The 18,755-nt window shown below is 47.4% G+C and overlaps 1 protein-coding gene across 3 annotated transcripts in view; it reads left to right on the top strand.

Annotated features, from left to right (window-relative positions):
* The window catches only part of SH3PXD2A (SH3 and PX domains 2A), a 273,110-nt gene that overhangs the window by 61,905 nt on the left and 192,450 nt on the right, over nucleotides 1-18,755 (top strand). For all 3 annotated transcript variants that reach the window (XM_068400244.1, XM_068400245.1, XM_068400243.1), the window contains exon 3: nucleotides 16,225-16,300. In XM_068400244.1, coding sequence (XP_068256345.1) covers nucleotides 16,225-16,300 — 76 coding nt within the window. The remainder of the gene's footprint in view (nucleotides 1-16,224; nucleotides 16,301-18,755) is intronic.

Genomic DNA, 18,755 nt, shown 5'->3' with positions numbered 1-18,755 from the left:
CCAGAAACCTGACATTTCTAGTGACCTGTCCTTCGAAAGCACCCTCTGATTGTGGAGCTGGCAGCCAAAGACCGACACAGCCCTCGCCTCTAATGTCATCTTTCCTCTTTGAGTCCAGTCCCTGGAAAGATGCAGCTCTCCAAGAAGACATTCCAGGGGGGTTTAATCACTGCTATCGCTGCAGCCCTGCTGCGCTTGTGGTCTAAGCACCTGCTGTTTCACTTAATTAGCAACAAATGGGAGGCGTGGGTTGGGGGGAAGAGAGAGCAGCACCCTGGTGAAGTATTTGCTGCAATGTGATGTATTTTATTTTGGGTTCGGAAAGGAGGCCATGTGGAACATTTTCCAGCGGGCTTCATAAACCACCTCCGTTCACAGGGTGATTATTTGAGGAGGGAGGGGGGTGTGGATTTAAATCGGTGCTGCTGATTTCTCCAAACAGCCATGTTATTTTTAATTCATACTTCAGGCTCCCTCCACCCATCGCTTGATGTTAGGAGCTGTGAATTTTCCACGTCATAACAAAGTCGCTCTACAAAAGAGAGCCCTTTAAATATATTTTTAAAAATTGATTTCAGATACGTCAGGCTCTCAAATAAGTCGGTCTTCGGAATGGAAAACTAACTCTTTCCTTACCTTGTGGTGACCTGTTAATTTATTTGTATTTCAGAGGTGGGTCTCTGGTGTTAGGGGCTGGAAAATGCATGAGAAGCCACAAGCCCTGATGAATATAAGTCGAAAGAAATAATCCCTTTGTTCACCATGATTAGTTAAGCTCGGGAGCTCTCTGTTGGAATAAAAGCGTTGGATTGCTAGCAGCATTTTACTGATGCAGAGAAAGGAGATGGGGACAACTGGGGTGACACTTCAGAATCAAGCCACTTGTGCTGGGCACTGGCTGTGCCCCTGCCCTTGGGAGATCAGCAGCCAGAGCTTTGTGCAGGGAAAGTGGCAGCCGCAGCTTCCATGTGCTCCAGCCCACCAGCACTGGGGGCTGTTTTTCTCCATGGGGGTGGCAAGTTTAACAGTGATCTCTTGTACTTCTGCATCTGATGCAAACTGCAATTCGTAGACTAAAGACACATAAGGTGTATTGGCCTTCTGTCTTATTTTCTTAGGATAGTTAAAGTACCACAAGGGCTGCAAGGAAGAACACTGTGGTTTTGGGTTTTTTTTGCCCTGCCCCAGCTAAAGCAGAAAAGCTGGGTTTAGAGATTTGTGCTTTGGATTCCCTGTTCTGCAAGAGCTTTCATCTCTTGTGGATTTTGAGAGGATAAATTAATTTGTGGCCATCAGGTGCCCAGAAGCAGTGGTGACTGGGGTCATGATGAAAACTCAGACTAATCATTTTGTTCTCATGTGGAGTTTTAAATTCAGTCCTGGGTATTGGGTTCTGGTCCAAGGACAGTAAAAGTTCAGAGAAAAGTCTCATCTTTGTCATAATCTTGAGATTATGTGTGTGAGATTGTCATAATCTTGAAGACCAGAAATGCTGTATGTCTATCCTACAGGCCTTCAGTATTAGAACATCATAGAACAGAGTATTTCAGTTGGAAGGGACCTACAATGATCATCCAGTCCAACTGCGTGACCACTTCAGGGCTGACCAAAAGTTAAAGCATGTTATTAAGGGCATTGTCCAAATGCCTCTTAAACACTGACAGGCTCAGGGCATCGACTACCTCTCTAGGAAGCCTTTCCAGTGTTTGACCACGCGCTTGGCAAACAATATAAGCCAGTTTGTAGTTATTCATTGCCTACACAATCCTTGTGTGCTTACTGCTGTCAGTGGCACTGTAATAGCTCCTGGAGACTTCCCAGTTGGGAAGGCAAATGTAATAGAGCTTTCCCTGGGAGGGGAATTTGTTGTACCTGAAAATCCAGTGGCATTGTGGAAAAAAGAATCACCTTTGTATGAAGTGCCTAAGCATGGAAAAGTGGTCCTTCTGCAACCTAGAAATCATTGATTTTGCAGAAATCGGCTCTTCCTCTTACTTTTCTGAGTAGTTTCGTTGCTTTTTCGTCTGCTTGCAGGCACACAGGGCACCTGCACATCTCCTGGACGTGGTGGACTCTGCGAGTCAGCATTATGCTGAGAATCAACCCTGTAAAACCCCAGCAGTATCTCTTTCTCCTCTTTGTTTTTTCCTCTTTTCTCTATATTCCTATCTGATGTTAGAAATACATTCTTTCTGCATCGATCAAATCTGGAAGCAATACCTCAAGGGACACATTCAAACTCAGGATATAAAGTTTGGAGTTCTTTTTCCACCTTTGACATTTGAGAGATGCTTTTAAGTAGATGAGATACTGTTACAGTGTCAGCCCATCTGTCATTGGAAGCATTGATGTTTGAATCATATTCTTCTGCTCGGTTTTAACAGAAAGGCAAGTGAAGCTGTCTGGCAGTTTGCCTTGTTGCATGCCTCAATATGGCTAAGTAGGAAAATTTGTTTTTGTTTTCAAGCCTCTGTTGTATTTGCACTGTTTAATGCTGTTCAGTCCCACATCCATGCACGGGGATCGCCTGCTCAGGCTGCTCTTGCTGCCTCTAATGGAGAACAGCCCCTTTACTTGTCCCTTCACCTGCTGGTGCTTGCTTTCGAAATATGAGCATCTTCCTCCAGCTTCAAATCCTTCTCCACATTGATACTAATCTGCAAGGTTCAAAGCAGGGGTGAGATTTCAAAGCCTCCTTAACCATGTTAGATCTGCAGTGTGACGCTCAGGCCGTGTTGAAAGCCCGTGTGTTGAAGCATGTATAATCACATCTCTGCACCTGTTAGAGCAGGGAACATTTCTCCTGAGTTTTGTTTCTGGTTTTTTTAAGCCGTTCTCAGGTTTTCCTCCATTCCTGGCCAGCGTGACGTTCTCCTGCATCTGACCTCATGGAGAGACATGCACCAGCCCCAGATGAAGGGCTAGGAACAATCGTCTGCACCTGGCTGAGCAAAATAGGTTATTTGTGTGTATGCGTGTGTGTCTGGTAGTGTAATTTATTTGTTCAGTTACTTGAGCCAAGGTTCCCCCCCAAAGGAAGCCCTAATTAAGCGAGATAACTTTGCATCTGGGTTGCTGGCAAAGAGCAGCTCACTGTGCTTGCACGCGTGCTGGCCACAGGTGTGTAGCTGCTGCCCTCCCATGCCCTTTCCTGTCCCTGTTTGATAATGAAGAGAGGTTAGCAGGAGCTGTGCTTTGATGAGGCTGGTGTCTGGCTTTGTGATGGAAAACGGGCCATTCCGGGCTCTGAAATAGTCTGTCTTACCCTCAGCAGGGTACATATGTGGAACCTAATTTTTGAAGTTGCTTGTGTCCTGGTAGAAAGCAGCTGATGTGTGGTTCCTCCTGCCACCTCCTCCCCACACCACTTCTTTTTTGCGATCCTAGCCAGGTCTAGATACCACAGTGTCATCAGACAGCTTGGCTGCTGCTGGTAAGGGAATTACAGGGCCTGGATGTGGCCAGAATCTCATTGATGCAAGTTACCGTGTTCCTGGATGTTTTCTGTGACAAAGCATCATCAAGTACTTTTTTGGTGGGGGCGGGGAGGTGGTCTGTGAAATGTTAATTCCCTGCCCAAGCCAGGGGCTAGGGCAGGAGAGAGCTGTGTGGTACCTGCACCTTGTTGGTTAGACTTGGACTTGCCAACACATCTGCGGGGATGTTTCCACAGTCTGGGCATCCTTCTGATGTCTCTTTATGGTGGATTTGTGTGATGGGGAGGAGGACAGAACAGACAAATGCAAACCCACGAGGAGGATGAGAAATAGCCCTGGATGCCTGCACAATGCCCAGCAGGGTCAATGCAAGTTGACTGTTAGCTTGTCTGACCTGCCTGTCTGCCCCATCCAGCTTCTAAAGCTGGTCACACAACATGGAGAGGCATAGAAATCTGCATCCTGACTGGTCTTATCCTGGTTGAACATCAGCCTGGCCACCAAAGCAACATGTAGGTCACCACCTTCCCCTCAGAAAGCCACTCAGGAATGTTTGGGAAGGAGCCACTGGATGGTATGAGTTGTGCCTGCCTATTCCCTGCAGCTTGCTCTCCCCAGGACCTTTTCCTTGCATCACCCAAGCACTCCTGCATCATGTAATTCGTGTATCCCTCACCTGGCCACAGTGGATTGCATGTGTGGCCGGACAGGCTGGAGAAAACTTGTGTTTTCATTTTACGACAGAGTGCATGCCCAGTAATGTACAAACAGTTCCTGGTGACATGCCTCCCCTTGTGTCACTGGAAGAGCGTCTGCCAGAGGAGAGCAAGCGTAGATGCTCACTGGCAGGGTGGACATGTAGTCAGCTGCCTATGAAGCAGGAGGTGCTGATGTGCAGCCCAGGTGGCCCCATGGCCACCCTCGGCTTAGAGCTCAGGAAGCTGCTGCCCTGACTGGAGTAGGAGAGGCATCTCCCGTGTGGGCATAACAGCTCTGGCTTTAAAGGCAGCGCTGTGCTCTATGTGGCAGATAGCAGCGTACTGGGTGCCTCCTGCACCTCGTGCCACTGGCCACGGTCAAACCATCAGGTCCCGCAGATGCCACTAGGCAGAGAAACAGTCTGGGAAACCCTTCTGATGGGAGGATGGAACTGGAAGGAGTCCCTCTCCTCCAGGATGCAGGCGTCAGCCTCAGTGTGCTGTTTGTCGCTCACAACTTGTAGCAGTTTTATCATCTGCAAGTTTGGAAAAGTCACAGCACTGACAGTATTTCTTGACAACGTGCCCGCACCACTTAAAAGCTACTGAGATTAAAAAAGACCAAAAAAAACCCAAAAGCCCCCCACTGTTGTCAAAGACCTCCATCAATGCTTTTAATACCCTGCCAAATATTACATGTGATTAGTTGGTATAATACACAGAATACCATCTGGTCCGTGAGCGGCACATCCAGGGGTGGATGATTATTATCTGAATGAAAATCCTGGAGTAACAAACGAGCGCGCAGAGCGTAACACGGAGGCCCTGTAAACACTCGGTGTGCCCACCCTGCTCCGAGCCGTGCACACGCAGCCGCCATGGCCGTTGTCCAAACCCATCTACTTTCCCAGGGTTTGCTTTCATTCTCAATTAAATTAATAAAGCTTCTTAGGCAGACTTGTACTTACAAAAAAGGTTTCAGTCCCAGCCTCCCTTCTTAGGGGGCTGAGTAGGGTTTGTCCTGTGAGACATGTTGTCCTTCCCTCCAGTGCAGCCTCACGTCATGGTCTGGTCCATCTGCAAGGTCCTTTGGGGTGGCTGTGCAGGTCCCCTGGGATCCTTCTTCTGGGCATGTGTTTTAAGGACTCAGATGTTACCCAAATCCCCCTTTTCTTTTTTAAAGAGAGAACACTGTCTATGCTGCGCGTCGGGGCAGTGATTGGAAGGAGCTGGTGTGGGTTTGGGTGCCCAGCTATGGCACCCACGTTGTGTAGTTGTGCTAGCGATGGGATGTCTCTTTGAAACAGCTTTTTTAATACCCATGGACTTCATCTCCCCTGCCCACAAATAAATCTGCAGAGAGAAACCCGTCTGTGAGATGCCGTTGCAATAGGCCTGGTAAGAAGGACAGACTGTTGCAAGCCTAGGTTTGTTCTGCTATTCCAGCACATAAATATTTCGCCTTACTGCAAGCCCAAAGGGGCAACCAGAGCTTGGAGTCTGTCCTTCCTGCGCACCGGACACCTTTGCTGTCCCTACGTGGCAGCTGAGCATCCTGGGGAGATGCCGGCACCCGGGGCTGGGCAGTGCCTGAGCCGAAGGGCCCGTGCTGGGGTTGGCAGCGTCAAGTCTCACAGCTGGCTCTGAACTGTTGGAAACTGCTTGTCCTACTGACTGCTTGCTTATCTCCCTCGATGCCCAGAGCAAGGTATCTGTTACACGTGCAGCTCCATTTGCCTGCTTGGGCGGTGGGATTTGTTTTTCTGTACTCCTTTCTAAATCCCCCTAAAGACAGGAGACACGTGTTTGGAACCAGATACGCAGGCAAAACATCTCGGAATTTGGACATAGGGAGAGACGGAGAGAAGAAGACAAAGGAGTCTCCTCCCAGCATGGAGTTAAAACCTGTGGTAATGTTTTGCTTGGCATGGTTTCTTCATTGTGCTGAGCTGGGCGGTCGCTCTCCCCTGTCTCCCCAGAGCTATGAGCAGTGTCCTACAGAGATGAGTAGATACCATTTCAGATGGAGTTTCTGAAGTAAAATGTGCCATTGTGTTCAGAGCTATTGTTTCTGTTTTCAATATTGAAGTTACTTGTGGTTTCCAGGGGACAATATATCAAGCAGAGCTAACAGGCTGTAGAGAAGATGTAGATTATGAAAACAGAGGGATTAAGTTTCATACATTTGGAGCTAATGTCTCATCTCTCTCATAGTAGTGTAAGCAGGGGAGTAGTTACATCTGTGTGAGAGAGGAGTAAGGAAGGGTAGAAGAGGGCATTGCACAACAGATGTGATTCTCCAGCCCCTGATACCCCTATTGCTCTGGGGGACTGGCTGGACCCAGGAGGACTCAGGCTGGCACAAGAGAAGGCCCTTAAATGAAGAACCACCACTCCCCTGACGCCTGCAAAATGCCATCCTAAATCTGTGACGTTGCAGAGCAGGTCAGGAGTTTTGTTCTCTGAATAAGCTGACCGCGCTGGACAAAACAGACTGGGACAAAACCAAACCAGCCTGCAGATCATGCTGACCTTAATCTTTGGTGCATGATTTATGCTAACAGCAAGTATGTAATTAATAGCAGCACTCTGCTAATGGCTTTGAGCTGCTCTTAGGATGCACCCTCCAGCACCTTGCTTGCAGCTGCAATGCAATATTCACCAGTGGTGCCAGGGGTTTCCGAAGGACCAGAGGGTTTGAAGACCTGCAGCCTCCCAGCACCCTGTCCAGCCTGTGTGCTGGGCAGAGCTGCTCCTGCCTGCACAAACAGTCGCTCCTGGGCAGGATTTAGGCACTTGCAGTTTTTGCATTGTGAGGCCTTTGGAGTGGATCAGTGAGGTTAATGCACCAATAAACCCAAAAAACTCAGTGGGGCTATGCTGTATTTCAATGGTTGGCTTGAAAGGATTGAAATTTAAAGAAGGATGGAAGGTAAATACTTTTTAAAATTCCCAAGTGACGTAGGAAGCAGTGATGAATGGAAGTGACCTTGGTACTTTGCTCCCTTTAAGTGAAGCTCTTAGAGTTGCCATTGTATTTAAAAATGGGACCTTTGCTCTGACAGTGCAGTCAGAAGTAGTTCTGCTGCTGTCTGGAGGCCAGTGTTATGGGAGAGCTTGGTCCTGCTCCGCTTCATGTCCAAGGGCAATTGTCGCCATTGCTGCAGTGCCTGTCACAAGAGCACATTGGTCTCTTGCCATTTATGTGCAGTTTGAAGGGACACTTCAAGGCCTGTGATTTTTGTAAGGACAAAAACTTGCAGGACATGAGGAAGGATGCTCTACAGTTGGGGTCAGCATTCCTTCCCACCCTGGATTTTCTCTGTGACCTACAGTGAGCCTTTTAGGACATGCCCAGGTTCAAGAGCCTCAGCACCTGGGCTGGATCTGGATGTGCTAGCTCTGGATGTGCTGGCTCCAGAAAAAAAGCAAAATGCTTGTGCGCCCTCCCAACATTATGAGCCTTCCTCAGAAGCTTGGCTAATTGACCTGATGGGGCATGGCATCAGCGTGGCTCTGATATCCCTGCACGACCCTGCTGTGCCACTTAACTGTGGCATTCATCTCTCCGCACGTCTCTAAAACAGGCATTATGGTATGGCCTTACTTCCCAGGGACACTGTCGGGACAAATCCACTGTAGATATCGGAGTAACAAGGGACATATAATCACCATGGAGAAATGGAAAAGTATGAAGTAGCCTTTGTCCAAGCATCTTCCAGTGTGGTTAAGTTGGATGAGGCCAGTCTAGTTTAGCACTGGGAAAAGAAAGTGCTTCTGGCAGGAGACATCAATAGCTGCTCTGTGAAAGGACAGTGTGGGCTTTCTGAGCAGATCTTCAGAGATGCACCAAACGCCTCTGTCATCCTAAACCAGCACCTCCAAATGTTTTGCCAGCCTGTGTTAGCCACAAATGCTGGGCTCGTTTTTTGGAGCCTTTAGAGAAAGCTGCATTTCTGTATGAAAAATACCAAATGTCTTGACTAGGAAACAACATTCCGTCTTTTGATGGATCGTGTTGGGGAAAGACCCCCAGTCTCTGTTCCCCACCCCTTCTCCTTCCCTGGCTGTTTTAGTTGGATACTGAGAGGTTTGTAAGATTTCCAAGATTTCTGGTGGAAATTTTCAGACCTGAGAGAGGCATTTTCCCTTTGGGGATTACACCATGCTGTAAATGTCTGTTCTCCTTATTTTATATGCGTTTTCCTGCTTTTGTTTGACTTTCTCATGGATTGCACTATATTTAATTCAGAACATATCCTATAATGCTGTAATTGTCAGGCATGTCAGCCGCTTATCCGGACGGTTTTTGCTTTAGTTTTTTTTCTTCTTTCAAAATAAAAGGAAAGTCAGTTGCTGCTGCTTCTCAGGGATTGAATTAATGCACTTCTCTTGCATGCTGTGGCGTCGTGTAACACCAGGAGAGAGCCCATGTCACTGGCTGCCTGATACAATTATTCCTGCTGCATTGTGGAAGCAGTTTCTGCTTTAGGAAAAGATGAGGTTTCACCTCCTTCTGCTGCGTGAGATGTTAGTTATACGTGTGAGCAGCTAACAGATGGGCTCTGCTGTGCTCAGTCTGTTTCATGCCCTCACCCAAAGATCTCCAAGTCTTTTGCAAACTTTTGCTAATGGATATTATGCTCAGGAACAGCTCTGGTTTGTCTAATTTTGAAGGGATAGGAGCTAGGCAGACCTCCTGCTGTCTTGTGTCTGTGAGAGCGAACTGGTTTGTGGTTCCTGTGAGAGGGTGAAGCAGAGGAGGAATAAAAAGAAGCTCAATGCAACCCACATCCAGGGGAAATCCTCCAACAGCTGTATCCTGCAGAGGGATCTGTCCCAACAGCAGCATTTTTGTTCCCAGTCATGCATGTCCTTCTGTCATTGATCTCAGCAGGTCCTGTCATATGGTCCTGGGCTGGAGTAAATCAGGTCCTTTTACTTATGTCATGGATGCTCCACTGATTAACCTTAGTAGAAAACCTGTCCTGAAATCAAACCATTGAAGAAGTGATCTTCTCTAGACTGGCATATAGAAGCTAAATCTATGGAGATGGGCTCTCATGTTGTCTACTCTCTTGCTTGTTTTCACCTGCTGACATTTAAATGCTGAGATGTTACCTAGTAGCATGAGATCCATTTGCTGGAAATGGTGGCTAACCATCTTTCTTAAGTGAAAGACCCCCTTGGATGCTCTGGTTAACTAGGATTTGGAATATGCTACAGATGGACAAGCCCGCAAATGGGAGGATAAGCGTATCTGAAAACCACCAGGAATACTTCTTCCATTTGCTTCTGTCTTGCTGATTTTAGATGAGTACAGTTCCTCTGAATTCAGTCTCTGACTCCTGCTCTGCAGCAAAAGGCTCTCAGAGCATTTGATGGCTCTTGATTAAATCTCATGCCACCTTCCTGAGATCTGTCTCACATTTTGCAGATGCAAAAGTGGAGACAGGACCAGAGAGGTTTCTCCATGGGAAAACTCCAGCAGACGAGAGAATTCAACCTGATTCCGGCCCTTCTCTTTCTTGCAGATCACACCGTTTGTAACTCAAAATATAGCTGATGATGCTGTAACCATCAGTCAAGTCAGCAAATAGCACAGCTGGTTTTCAACTTCAAAATGAAAGGAAATTGCTACTGCTCCTCAGGGTTTTAATTAATAACCCTTCTATTCTGGTATTTTACCTCCCCTCCTGATCTAAGATTTCGTTGTCTACATTAGGGACTTTCAACCTTTTCTGATTTGCAGATGCCATGAACCCCTCCTGCTGAGGGTGCAAGTTCCATCATCACCAGTTTCAGATCCCTGGTAGCACCTTCGCTTTTCTTCCAGTTTCTTTGACAGCCCTCTCTTAGAAGTGTGCACACAACCCCTTACGTGTACAAATGCCTCCTCTTCTCTGCCCCATCTCTCAGTTGGCTGTAGCCTCTCTTTCCTTGTTGGGACTCTGAGTTCATATCAGCCTCATGAGAAGGGATCACCGAGAGCTGGGATCACCACATGACTCGTGGCTAACTGTCCTCATGTACTTGACCTTCAAGTCCAGCAGTGGCTAAATTAAAGTAATTGTTGGCTTGCTTAATTTTTAATGAAAAATGCATTTTCTAATGAGCACTTGGGAAATGGGAAGCTAATACGCTTTTTGGCATTCAGTGTAGAAAGAGTGGTAGCCTTGGGACCACTTGAGTGACTCAGAGTAAGGTGGCAAACTCACTGGGGTTTCTGAAGGCACCTTGCCAAAAATCTGCTGCTTTCAGTCTCTTGGTCATGGTTTGATTTTTGTCTGCTATTTCTCTGGGACAAAAGTAAATTAGACATTGTGGAAAGGGAGCAAGGCACAATCTCTCTCTGCAGAAGGTCTGAATCCTGTGACCGTTTGCAGTGGTGGATGTTGTTTCTCTTGCCAAAGTAAGGAGTTTGGATGAAAGCCATCCTCAAGGTCTCTGTGTTAGAATAAATTTCCCATGATTGCAGTGCTGACCTCCTGCAGGGCTTTGATTTTATCTGTGCTCATGGCAAACCTACATCCACTTGAAAAGGAAGCAGTAAGATATGCATGCTGATAAGAGATTATGTGGGTGTCCTAATTTGCTCATTTTAAGAGGTGTGGAGAACTTCACTCTTCTGACAGGGGGAGAGTTAAAACTGCTTCAAGGAAGGAAGAGGAAGAATTAACAGCCCAGCAGGAAACTCCAGTTGGAGTCTGTGGTGTAAGGCATAGGTGGAGGTCAGGTAACTCTATCAGTGGATTAATTTCAGGGAGTTAGATTTGGTCCCAAACTTCCAAAACCTTGAGACCAAATCAGGAATAAAGTTTCCACTGGCAAAGGCCACAGGATCAGGCCATTAAGCAGTTATATGTTCATGTCCCCTGTGTTGGTTGGTCTACAGCGGAGTAAAAGCGTCTCTTGCAAAAGAGAAGGCACCCCTTAAGTCTCAGGTGCTGTAAGTCCTTATATCTAAAAGGGAAAGAAATGTTACTTTATGAAAAATCTAACCAAGATAGATAAAATGTAGTAAGTAAGTAATTATCAGAAAGATGCTTGGCGTCTCATCCTCACAGATGCTACTTGTAGCATCTCAAGGGGCGCTTGTTTTTCTTTGTTAGATTTTTAATCAGGTGGTACCACTGCAAGGCAGACGGGCTGAATTTTATTTTCACAGCAGAACTGCTGTGAAGTGACCATAGATGCCATCAGCTGGTGATTACTGAGCCCAAACAGTCCTTGTGTGCAGGAGCATCTCCTTCTTCATGGCGTTCTTAGGTAAAGGTGGCCTGAAGCAGAAGAGACAAGAAGGAAGTAACAGCTTAGCTGTAAGAGAGGACACTGGCTATATCTGTTATTTCCAATTTACATGTGTGAGGCAGCTTCCAGAGCTCCCTACATTTATACCAAAAGTGTGGAGACTCTGTTATTTGCCTTTCAGTTTCTGGACCTTTAAGGATGAATTTGGGTCATGTTTGCAAATTTACGCTTTGCACCATAGAAGCTAGAGTAGTTTTTGTTTGGTTGGTTTTTACAGTGAATGCTAATTCTCTAACAATTGCTCACCTCCAGGAGCTGGGACTTCAACAAAAAGGCCAGTTATTACGACAGTTGATACCACTGAAATCTTCCTATTCCATTCTTGCAAGTTGAGTGATTTCATGGTTATGTGTGAGTAGTAAGGAGAGGAGTGGGCCAGTGCTCTAAGCCTACTCTCATTTTAATAAGCAGCAACTCACACAAGTAATTCCCTTGATTTTTAATGGGATTAATTGCACGATCATTCGCTGACCACTGTGAGAAAGTCATAATCTGGACCACAAGGTTTATAGCAGATCTTCTAAATGAATTTAGTGCAGAAGCAAGAAGGAAGCTGCTCAGAGCAGAAGGCAGGACTCAGTGCAGGACTTAGGTAGGAAAGCTGTTGGCCAACCCAGAGCAGTTTGGAGAGACAAACCCTGGGGAGGTGGTTTTGCAGGCGAGTATTTGGGGACACGCATCTGTTGTGCCAGAAGCAAAGAGTGGGATGTGTTTGTTCAGCCTGACTCTAGACATGCTGCCCAAATGGGTGGGAAGCTGACTTCCCGATTTCCATATACCCTCCCTGTTTCCAAACGGATCCCCCACCCTGTGCCACAGTGACGTGCTAACAGATTTCTTTCTGCTCATCACACCAGCTGTACAATGGGAGGCTCCCCTGTGGTGGGATTCACGTACTAACAACTTTAAGCAGATGAACTGAGTATGAGCTCCTCTAGGTTTGCCAAAATGCATTGCCCACTTGTGTTATCTTGTCTACCCAAAGTCAGCTACAGCCCTAACTCCATCCTTTGTGACTCCTCCTCATCCAGACTGCCCTTCTTTCCCTACATGTTGGGATGGTTTTACTCCAGGTGACAGGGGGTGACTTTGTCATTCAGCAAATCTTGTCCCTAAATTAAATGTCATCTATCAAAGATGCGAGCGACAACTTGTGGAGAACATGTCTGAACAGAATAACCAGGGCATTAAGCGAAGGCTTTTTATGCTCCATCATACATATATTTGCAGTAATAACAATAATAATTTCCTTTCATGGAGAAACATTTGTCACAGACTACAGAGTTTTCAACTTTCAGATGCACTGCAGACATCTAATTAAGTGAACTGAAAATCTGTTTGTTGGTATTTGGCTATTAATCATCTGCATGGGGAAAGTGCTGTGACTTACAGGAGGAGTTTCTGTGGTTCAGCCGTTAGCTCCCTCCATTCCGAGCTGCTCAATTTATCTCCATGGTTAGTGTCTCCTCTTACCAGAGCCAGGCTGAGCCAGGCTGTTAGGCATTGGCTCAGGGTACCCCATCACCTCTGAGAGATTTGGGATGTTTCATTCAGGCCTTTTACTGCTTTTTTCCCCTTGCATCCATCTCTTCCTTGTCTTCTGCTTTGCATCCTCCTCTGTGGATGAGAGGATACAGAAACCTGCTTTTCTAGGATTTTAGATCTAATTTGCACTGGCTTAGAATGACAGAACTGGGTGCAGGGAAGTGCTGAGGAAGGCTCCGTGCTTCTGCTGCTCTTTGTTTGACTTTAACATCCTGAAGTGTTTCCTGCGCTGCACAGCTGAAGGGCAGTCATTACCTTCCATCTGTGTGGCAGGTTTTCCGTGTCATTAGTACTCATCTGTACAGGCGTAGTCATGCTGGGAGTGCTTTTTTAGGCATCAATGAGAACAGCTGGGCATAGAGGCAGGGCCATAGTACTTGCGCTGCAGTTATATCCTTGCTCAGATCCTTTTTAGGTATGTTGGGTTTCCCATGTCATGCTTGAGATTCAGCCAGTAGTTTCCTCCTGAACCTCCTGCACAGCTGCCCAACACCACCCTGTCTCTCTTGCTGGGGCAGCACAAATGCCAGACCCAACTTGTTGGTCCAGGGGCCGATCCACAGGCCAGTGGCTAGTGTTGCCTGGGGTCAGGGGCTTGGAGAGAGACTGTCACACTCCTCCGTGGGTGCCCAACCTTATGTGGCCTCTTGAGGAGCAGCAACTTCACTCCTTGTCTTCAGTTTCACACAAATGTGTGCATGTTGCCCATTGGGATATTGTCTCATATGTCAAAGAAGATGAGAAATCTTCCATGCTTCCCAGGGACTTTGCATTGGGACAGGCTGTGTCCCCATGAGTTACATCGGTGACCTCTGGAGTGCCTCTGCCTGCCCCCCAGCTCCCTGCCATCCAGACCCTCCCAGCAGAGGCAAGAGGCAGGGCGGAAAGTTTAGCCAAACTCTTCCAGCTGCAGTTTGTTGTATCTGTTTTGCTGATATCCACCCTTTAGGTAAATAGCGCTAAGTTATACACGTTGTGACTCTCTTGATGTGGTTAAAAAGGCTTGTATTAGCCAAGCTAATCTAACTCCAAGAATAACCATGGGAATTTGACTGTATGGGTTCCAGCTTGAATCAGTCACTGTGTAGTAAAGTGAGAATCGCCTTCCTGGCTAGAAGTGTAGCAACAGTGGAACTTCAAGTCAATCGGTGGGGATTCCCTCCCCCTCTTTTTTTTTTTCTTTGAACAAAACTCCTGCCCGTGCCTGACCTCAGACACCTGGAGCTCTACCTACAAGAAAACAAAATTTCCTATTTTCAATAAAAAACTTGTCTCTGTAGGCAGAAAAGTGAGTTAGCTAACAATCTGCAAAGCTCTGGTCTATTTATTTACCAGGCTGACTCCCCGATGGGGAAACATGTGGGATCTTTTAACTTTTCTTCTGCACAGATGTTCCTTCTACTCCGAGTTTCCTCTTGATCTTTGGTTTGCTGTAGCATGTGTTGAAAATGCTGGAGGTGTTGTGTGCGGTGGAAGAGGAGAAGGATTCTGTGTGCTTAAAACAAAAACAGTAAAAAAAAAAAATTCTGCCTGTTTTTTTTACCCATGTTAGCAAAAAAATATTTTTTGAAGGAAATCTGTTGAGGTAGCAAAACCGCTGTTAACTCACACACCCTCACTGTTGGACACCTAGCATTGAGGAGATTAAACTGCTGATTGACGAGCCCTGCCCATGCAGCTTTTGCTGCCACTTTAGGTGTTTGTATTGAGCTGTAGATCCCGTTCAGGTGAGGAGATAGAGGTCCTGCAAGGTCAAGTAACAAGAGCACTTGCTTTCCTTCCTTACCTTCCTCAGAGGCCACAGAGCCTGTGGACTTGTGGGTTGAAAGACATCTCTCCTGGTCTGTTGGAAACAAGTCACCAGACTAGCAGGAGCTTTGGTGTTCCCCCAGCCCAAGGGAGCTGGGGCTTCTGTGTAGGATCAAGAGGGACATAGAGCATTGCATTGTACATCTGAAACATGGGAGAAAATGAAACAGAATATGAAGATTTAGGTGTTTATCTTGGTAGCACCACGGGCTGAATGACAGCGAAAGGGTGCAGAGGGTGAACAGGAGGGGTGAGAGGCTCTGGCAGTTTTCAGGGCTGAGGACGATCTCTCTTGGGCAGGTCCATGAAGATGCCACTGGAACAGGTGCTTCTTTCCTTTCTGGCTGAGGTTGTGCATGGCCTTTCAGCTGGTGTTCAGCCTCAGTGGCACTGGTACATCCAGGCTCATCACCCAAAGAGAAATTGTAGGGCTCGTTTAGGAACATCATTTAGTCTCATTTAGGAACATCAGGTCAGTGTACTGCTTTCCTAGGCTTGCTTCTGTAGAAAGTCACTGATGGTCAGCAGTCTGCTGCACTGTGCAAGCTGGCCATAGCCATCAATACCCCTTTGAGCTCCTCAGGTTGAAGGCTGGTACAACAGGATCCTGAGCCTGGTCAGCCCTTAGGGGTATGTTAGAAACAGATGGCTGTGGTAGGCAGGGTTTAGGAGCTGGTGGGGCAAGATCTTAGCTGATGTGGGTGAAACTCTGGCTCAGGTAGTCCACAACCATGTGCTAAAGGGTGCTTGTCACGGGCTGAGAGCACGCCCACCCTGAGCTGTGCTTTCTGGCCATTCGTGGTGGTGGTATTCTCCAGGATGCTCTGCTCTCCAAGGGCTCCCTCCCTGCTGCCCTTTCTCTGCTGCTGTCCTACATGTAGTGGCTGCAATGGAAGATACTCCCCAAAACCCCATCTCTCTCTCCCGGGGAAAGCAGGAGTGCTCTTACTGGACCAGGGCCATGGGCAGTGCCTTGCCAGCAAGAAGGCAGAGTGGGTGTTTTATTAAATACGCTTTAATCCAGTTGCTTGAACAGCATTTTTAGCCAGGCGGGTGGTCTGTCACATGGACAGGTAAAAACTGTCTCCACCAACATGGGCAGGCTGTGGATTAGAGACAAGCGTGTGTTTTGTAACGAAGAATGAGAACCTAATTTTAGAACAGCAGCAAGGCCAGGCTCAGATGTCTGCCTGGGCCCTGTCCCAGCTCCTCTGTGTGGCCAGAAACTTGCCCTCCCTTTCTTGGAGTGAACTGTATCGTACCTTTTTATGTACAGGCTCCTCTGCAATGAGGCAGAGTAATTCCTGCAGTTGCTTTGCTTTGCTAATCCTCTTTTAAACCACACACAGACCAAGAGATCCCCTGGTCCCTATGTGGCCAGTCCATGTTTTCTCCCTAAGACATTTGTTCTGTTTCCTTTGCAGATGCAACTTCTGGACAAGTTCCCTATTGAAGGAGGCCAGAAAGACCCCAAGCAAAGAATCATCCCTTTTCTACCAGGTAATGCTGTGGGGAAAGCCCTAAATAAGATGGGTGAGAGCAGTTGGGGACTGCAGTTCCCCAACCACAATTTTTAGTACTTTTTGTGACCACTCTTACAAATGCCTTTTCCCTGGGAGCTCGTACATGCAGCCTTGTGATACCAGACCTCTACCTCCTCCTAAAATAACTGGCATGGTGTTTAGGGCTCCCAGGGGATCTTGCACGAGCTGTTCAGGTTCAGGTTGGCTCGTGCCCTGCCACACAAAGGGATTCGATGGCTTCTGCGGGCTGTGCCTGTGGTGTGCAACCAGACAGCCTGAGCTTGGGCTGCCAGCTGGGAGGCTGCTGGAGACCAGAGACACCGTTGTCTTCATTTTTGGATTCTGTGCCTCTGCAGACACTGTTACTGTACAATAAGGAATGAATAATTAGAGTTGCCATTGGGATAGAAAGGAAACTGAAAGAAGGTTAAACGCAAACAGGGATTTCTGCGACACTGGCCAAAAAGATAAGTAAATATCTCCTTGGCCTGAGCCACTGTCCCTCTGACAGCTTTCAGAGAGGGACTGGACATGATGGGTATCCTCTCCTCAGGGTAGTGGCGCACACTTCCACACAGCTGCTTTCAGCAGTGACTGGGATGGCATGGAGGAGATGAGCCAGACCACAGCGTGCTCTTGGAAATGCACACTCGGGCCAGCTCTCTATTGTCTGACTGCACGATTCTGGCTGTTGGTTTGAAGTTTGACTTGCTGCACTGTCTGCCAGAATAAATGGAGTATTTTCAGCCTGTAAAAGGCCCGTTCTGTCTTTATAAAAAGGAGATCCCAGCTCTTCCCCAAAGATCTGTAAAGAGAAGCTGGGATGGGAGGGCTTAGTCTTCTCCAGGAGCATGCTGCGGTCCCTGATGCTGTTTGCAGGCAGAGCAGCTGCTCCAGATGTGTGGTGAGCACAGCTCCAGGGCTAGCGGGGAAGCAGGGACTTGGAAAACAACAGCACAAATACGTGACACAAACATCGGAGCTGCAGCAGGGCAGCACGGCAGCCTGGCAGCCTCCACAGACCTTCTGGAAGGCAGCCCCAGGATCAGGGTTTGCTGTCTGCAGTGCTCTGTGCTGCATCCAGACCCTCTGCAGCCAGGAGGAGGTGGTGTTGCCCTCCATTTCCAACCTGGGATGAGGAGAGGAGTCCAAGTGTGGGCTCTCTTTCCAGCTGTGCCACCAACAAACTCATAGACAAGTCATTTTGTGAAACCTCTGTACAACGAGGATGGATGCTCCTGGCCTGCCTTTCTTGCTGGAAAGCATTTGGAGATCCTTGAAAAGCACCATACAGGAGTGCAAATGGCTTTAGCTGAGGTGCTGTAGCAAAATCTCTGTCTGCAGGTAACAGTTGTTCCTCCTGTGTTGACCATCAATGTCACATTTCTTTTACTTTGTGCTAGAAAAATGTTGGGTGAATGCAGGTCTGAAAGCAGGTGACTGATGCTCAGCCTGTGTGCAGTTCTTAGTGATGGATGCCGTGATATATGCATGGGTGATATTTGTGGAGGAGGAGGTACATCCCATATGCCCATTACAATACTTCCTACCCTTCCCACCCTTGAGGAACATGAGGAAGATGGTACTGCTGCATGTCTTTGAGGGGAAGAGTTATATCTGGAAAACATTTGGGTCGACTTAGTGTCCCAAAGAGAGAAGCTGCCAGAATAGAATAGACCTCAGCTATATTTAATTTAAAATTTCTGTGATATATGTTCTACTTTTGATATCGAATCTCTGCCTCTTGTTGAACTGCTGAGAAGCCCTCGTTGCTTTACCCAGGAACAAGGTGACTCAGCTAAATGTCAAACAATGTCAAACTCTTAAATAAACTAGCTGCCATAATTAGAATACGCATGGCATTTCTGCAGCCGGATCTGTGGATTACTGAAACGAATACCTAGCTATAAACCGTCTTAATTAAAAAACACCAGGTCAGATGTTTGTACTTAAATCCTACTTTTATGAAGATATTCTGATCTTATTTGCTTATTACGGGCCTGATTCAGCTAAGCTGGAGTGACTCTGCGTGCTGGGCTGTAAGTGCCCAGGGTTTGCCCATCCCACTTGCAGGCTTGGGCGACTTCCCCCCATCAGGTCTGGTTTAGGAAGTCAACGTATGCCAGCCCCTAACTCTCGCTTGTCAGCAGTGCCTTGGTGCTCTCCTGAAGTAAAGGTATGATCTGAGCCTGGTAATTGAGGAGCCACCTTTGCAGGTCACTTTGCCATGGCAGAGGGTACCTACGGGACTGACTGGCAGGTCACCCATAGCATGGTGGGCCTGCAGCAGCAGCCCATGGCAGGTCACCCGTAGCGTGGTGGGGCTGCAGTAGCAGCCCATGGCAGGTCACCCATACTGTGGTGGGGCTGCAGCTGCAGCCCGTGCAGCCAGTGCTCCATAGACAGAAGTGGGTGGTGGTGGTACACAAATC

Source organism: Nyctibius grandis, chromosome 4, assembly GCF_013368605.1.
Source record: "Nyctibius grandis isolate bNycGra1 chromosome 4, bNycGra1.pri, whole genome shotgun sequence".
Taxonomy (NCBI): domain Eukaryota; kingdom Metazoa; phylum Chordata; class Aves; order Nyctibiiformes; family Nyctibiidae; genus Nyctibius; species Nyctibius grandis.
The sequence above is the reverse complement of the archived record's forward strand: the minus strand, read 5'-3'. Positions and strand labels throughout refer to the sequence as shown.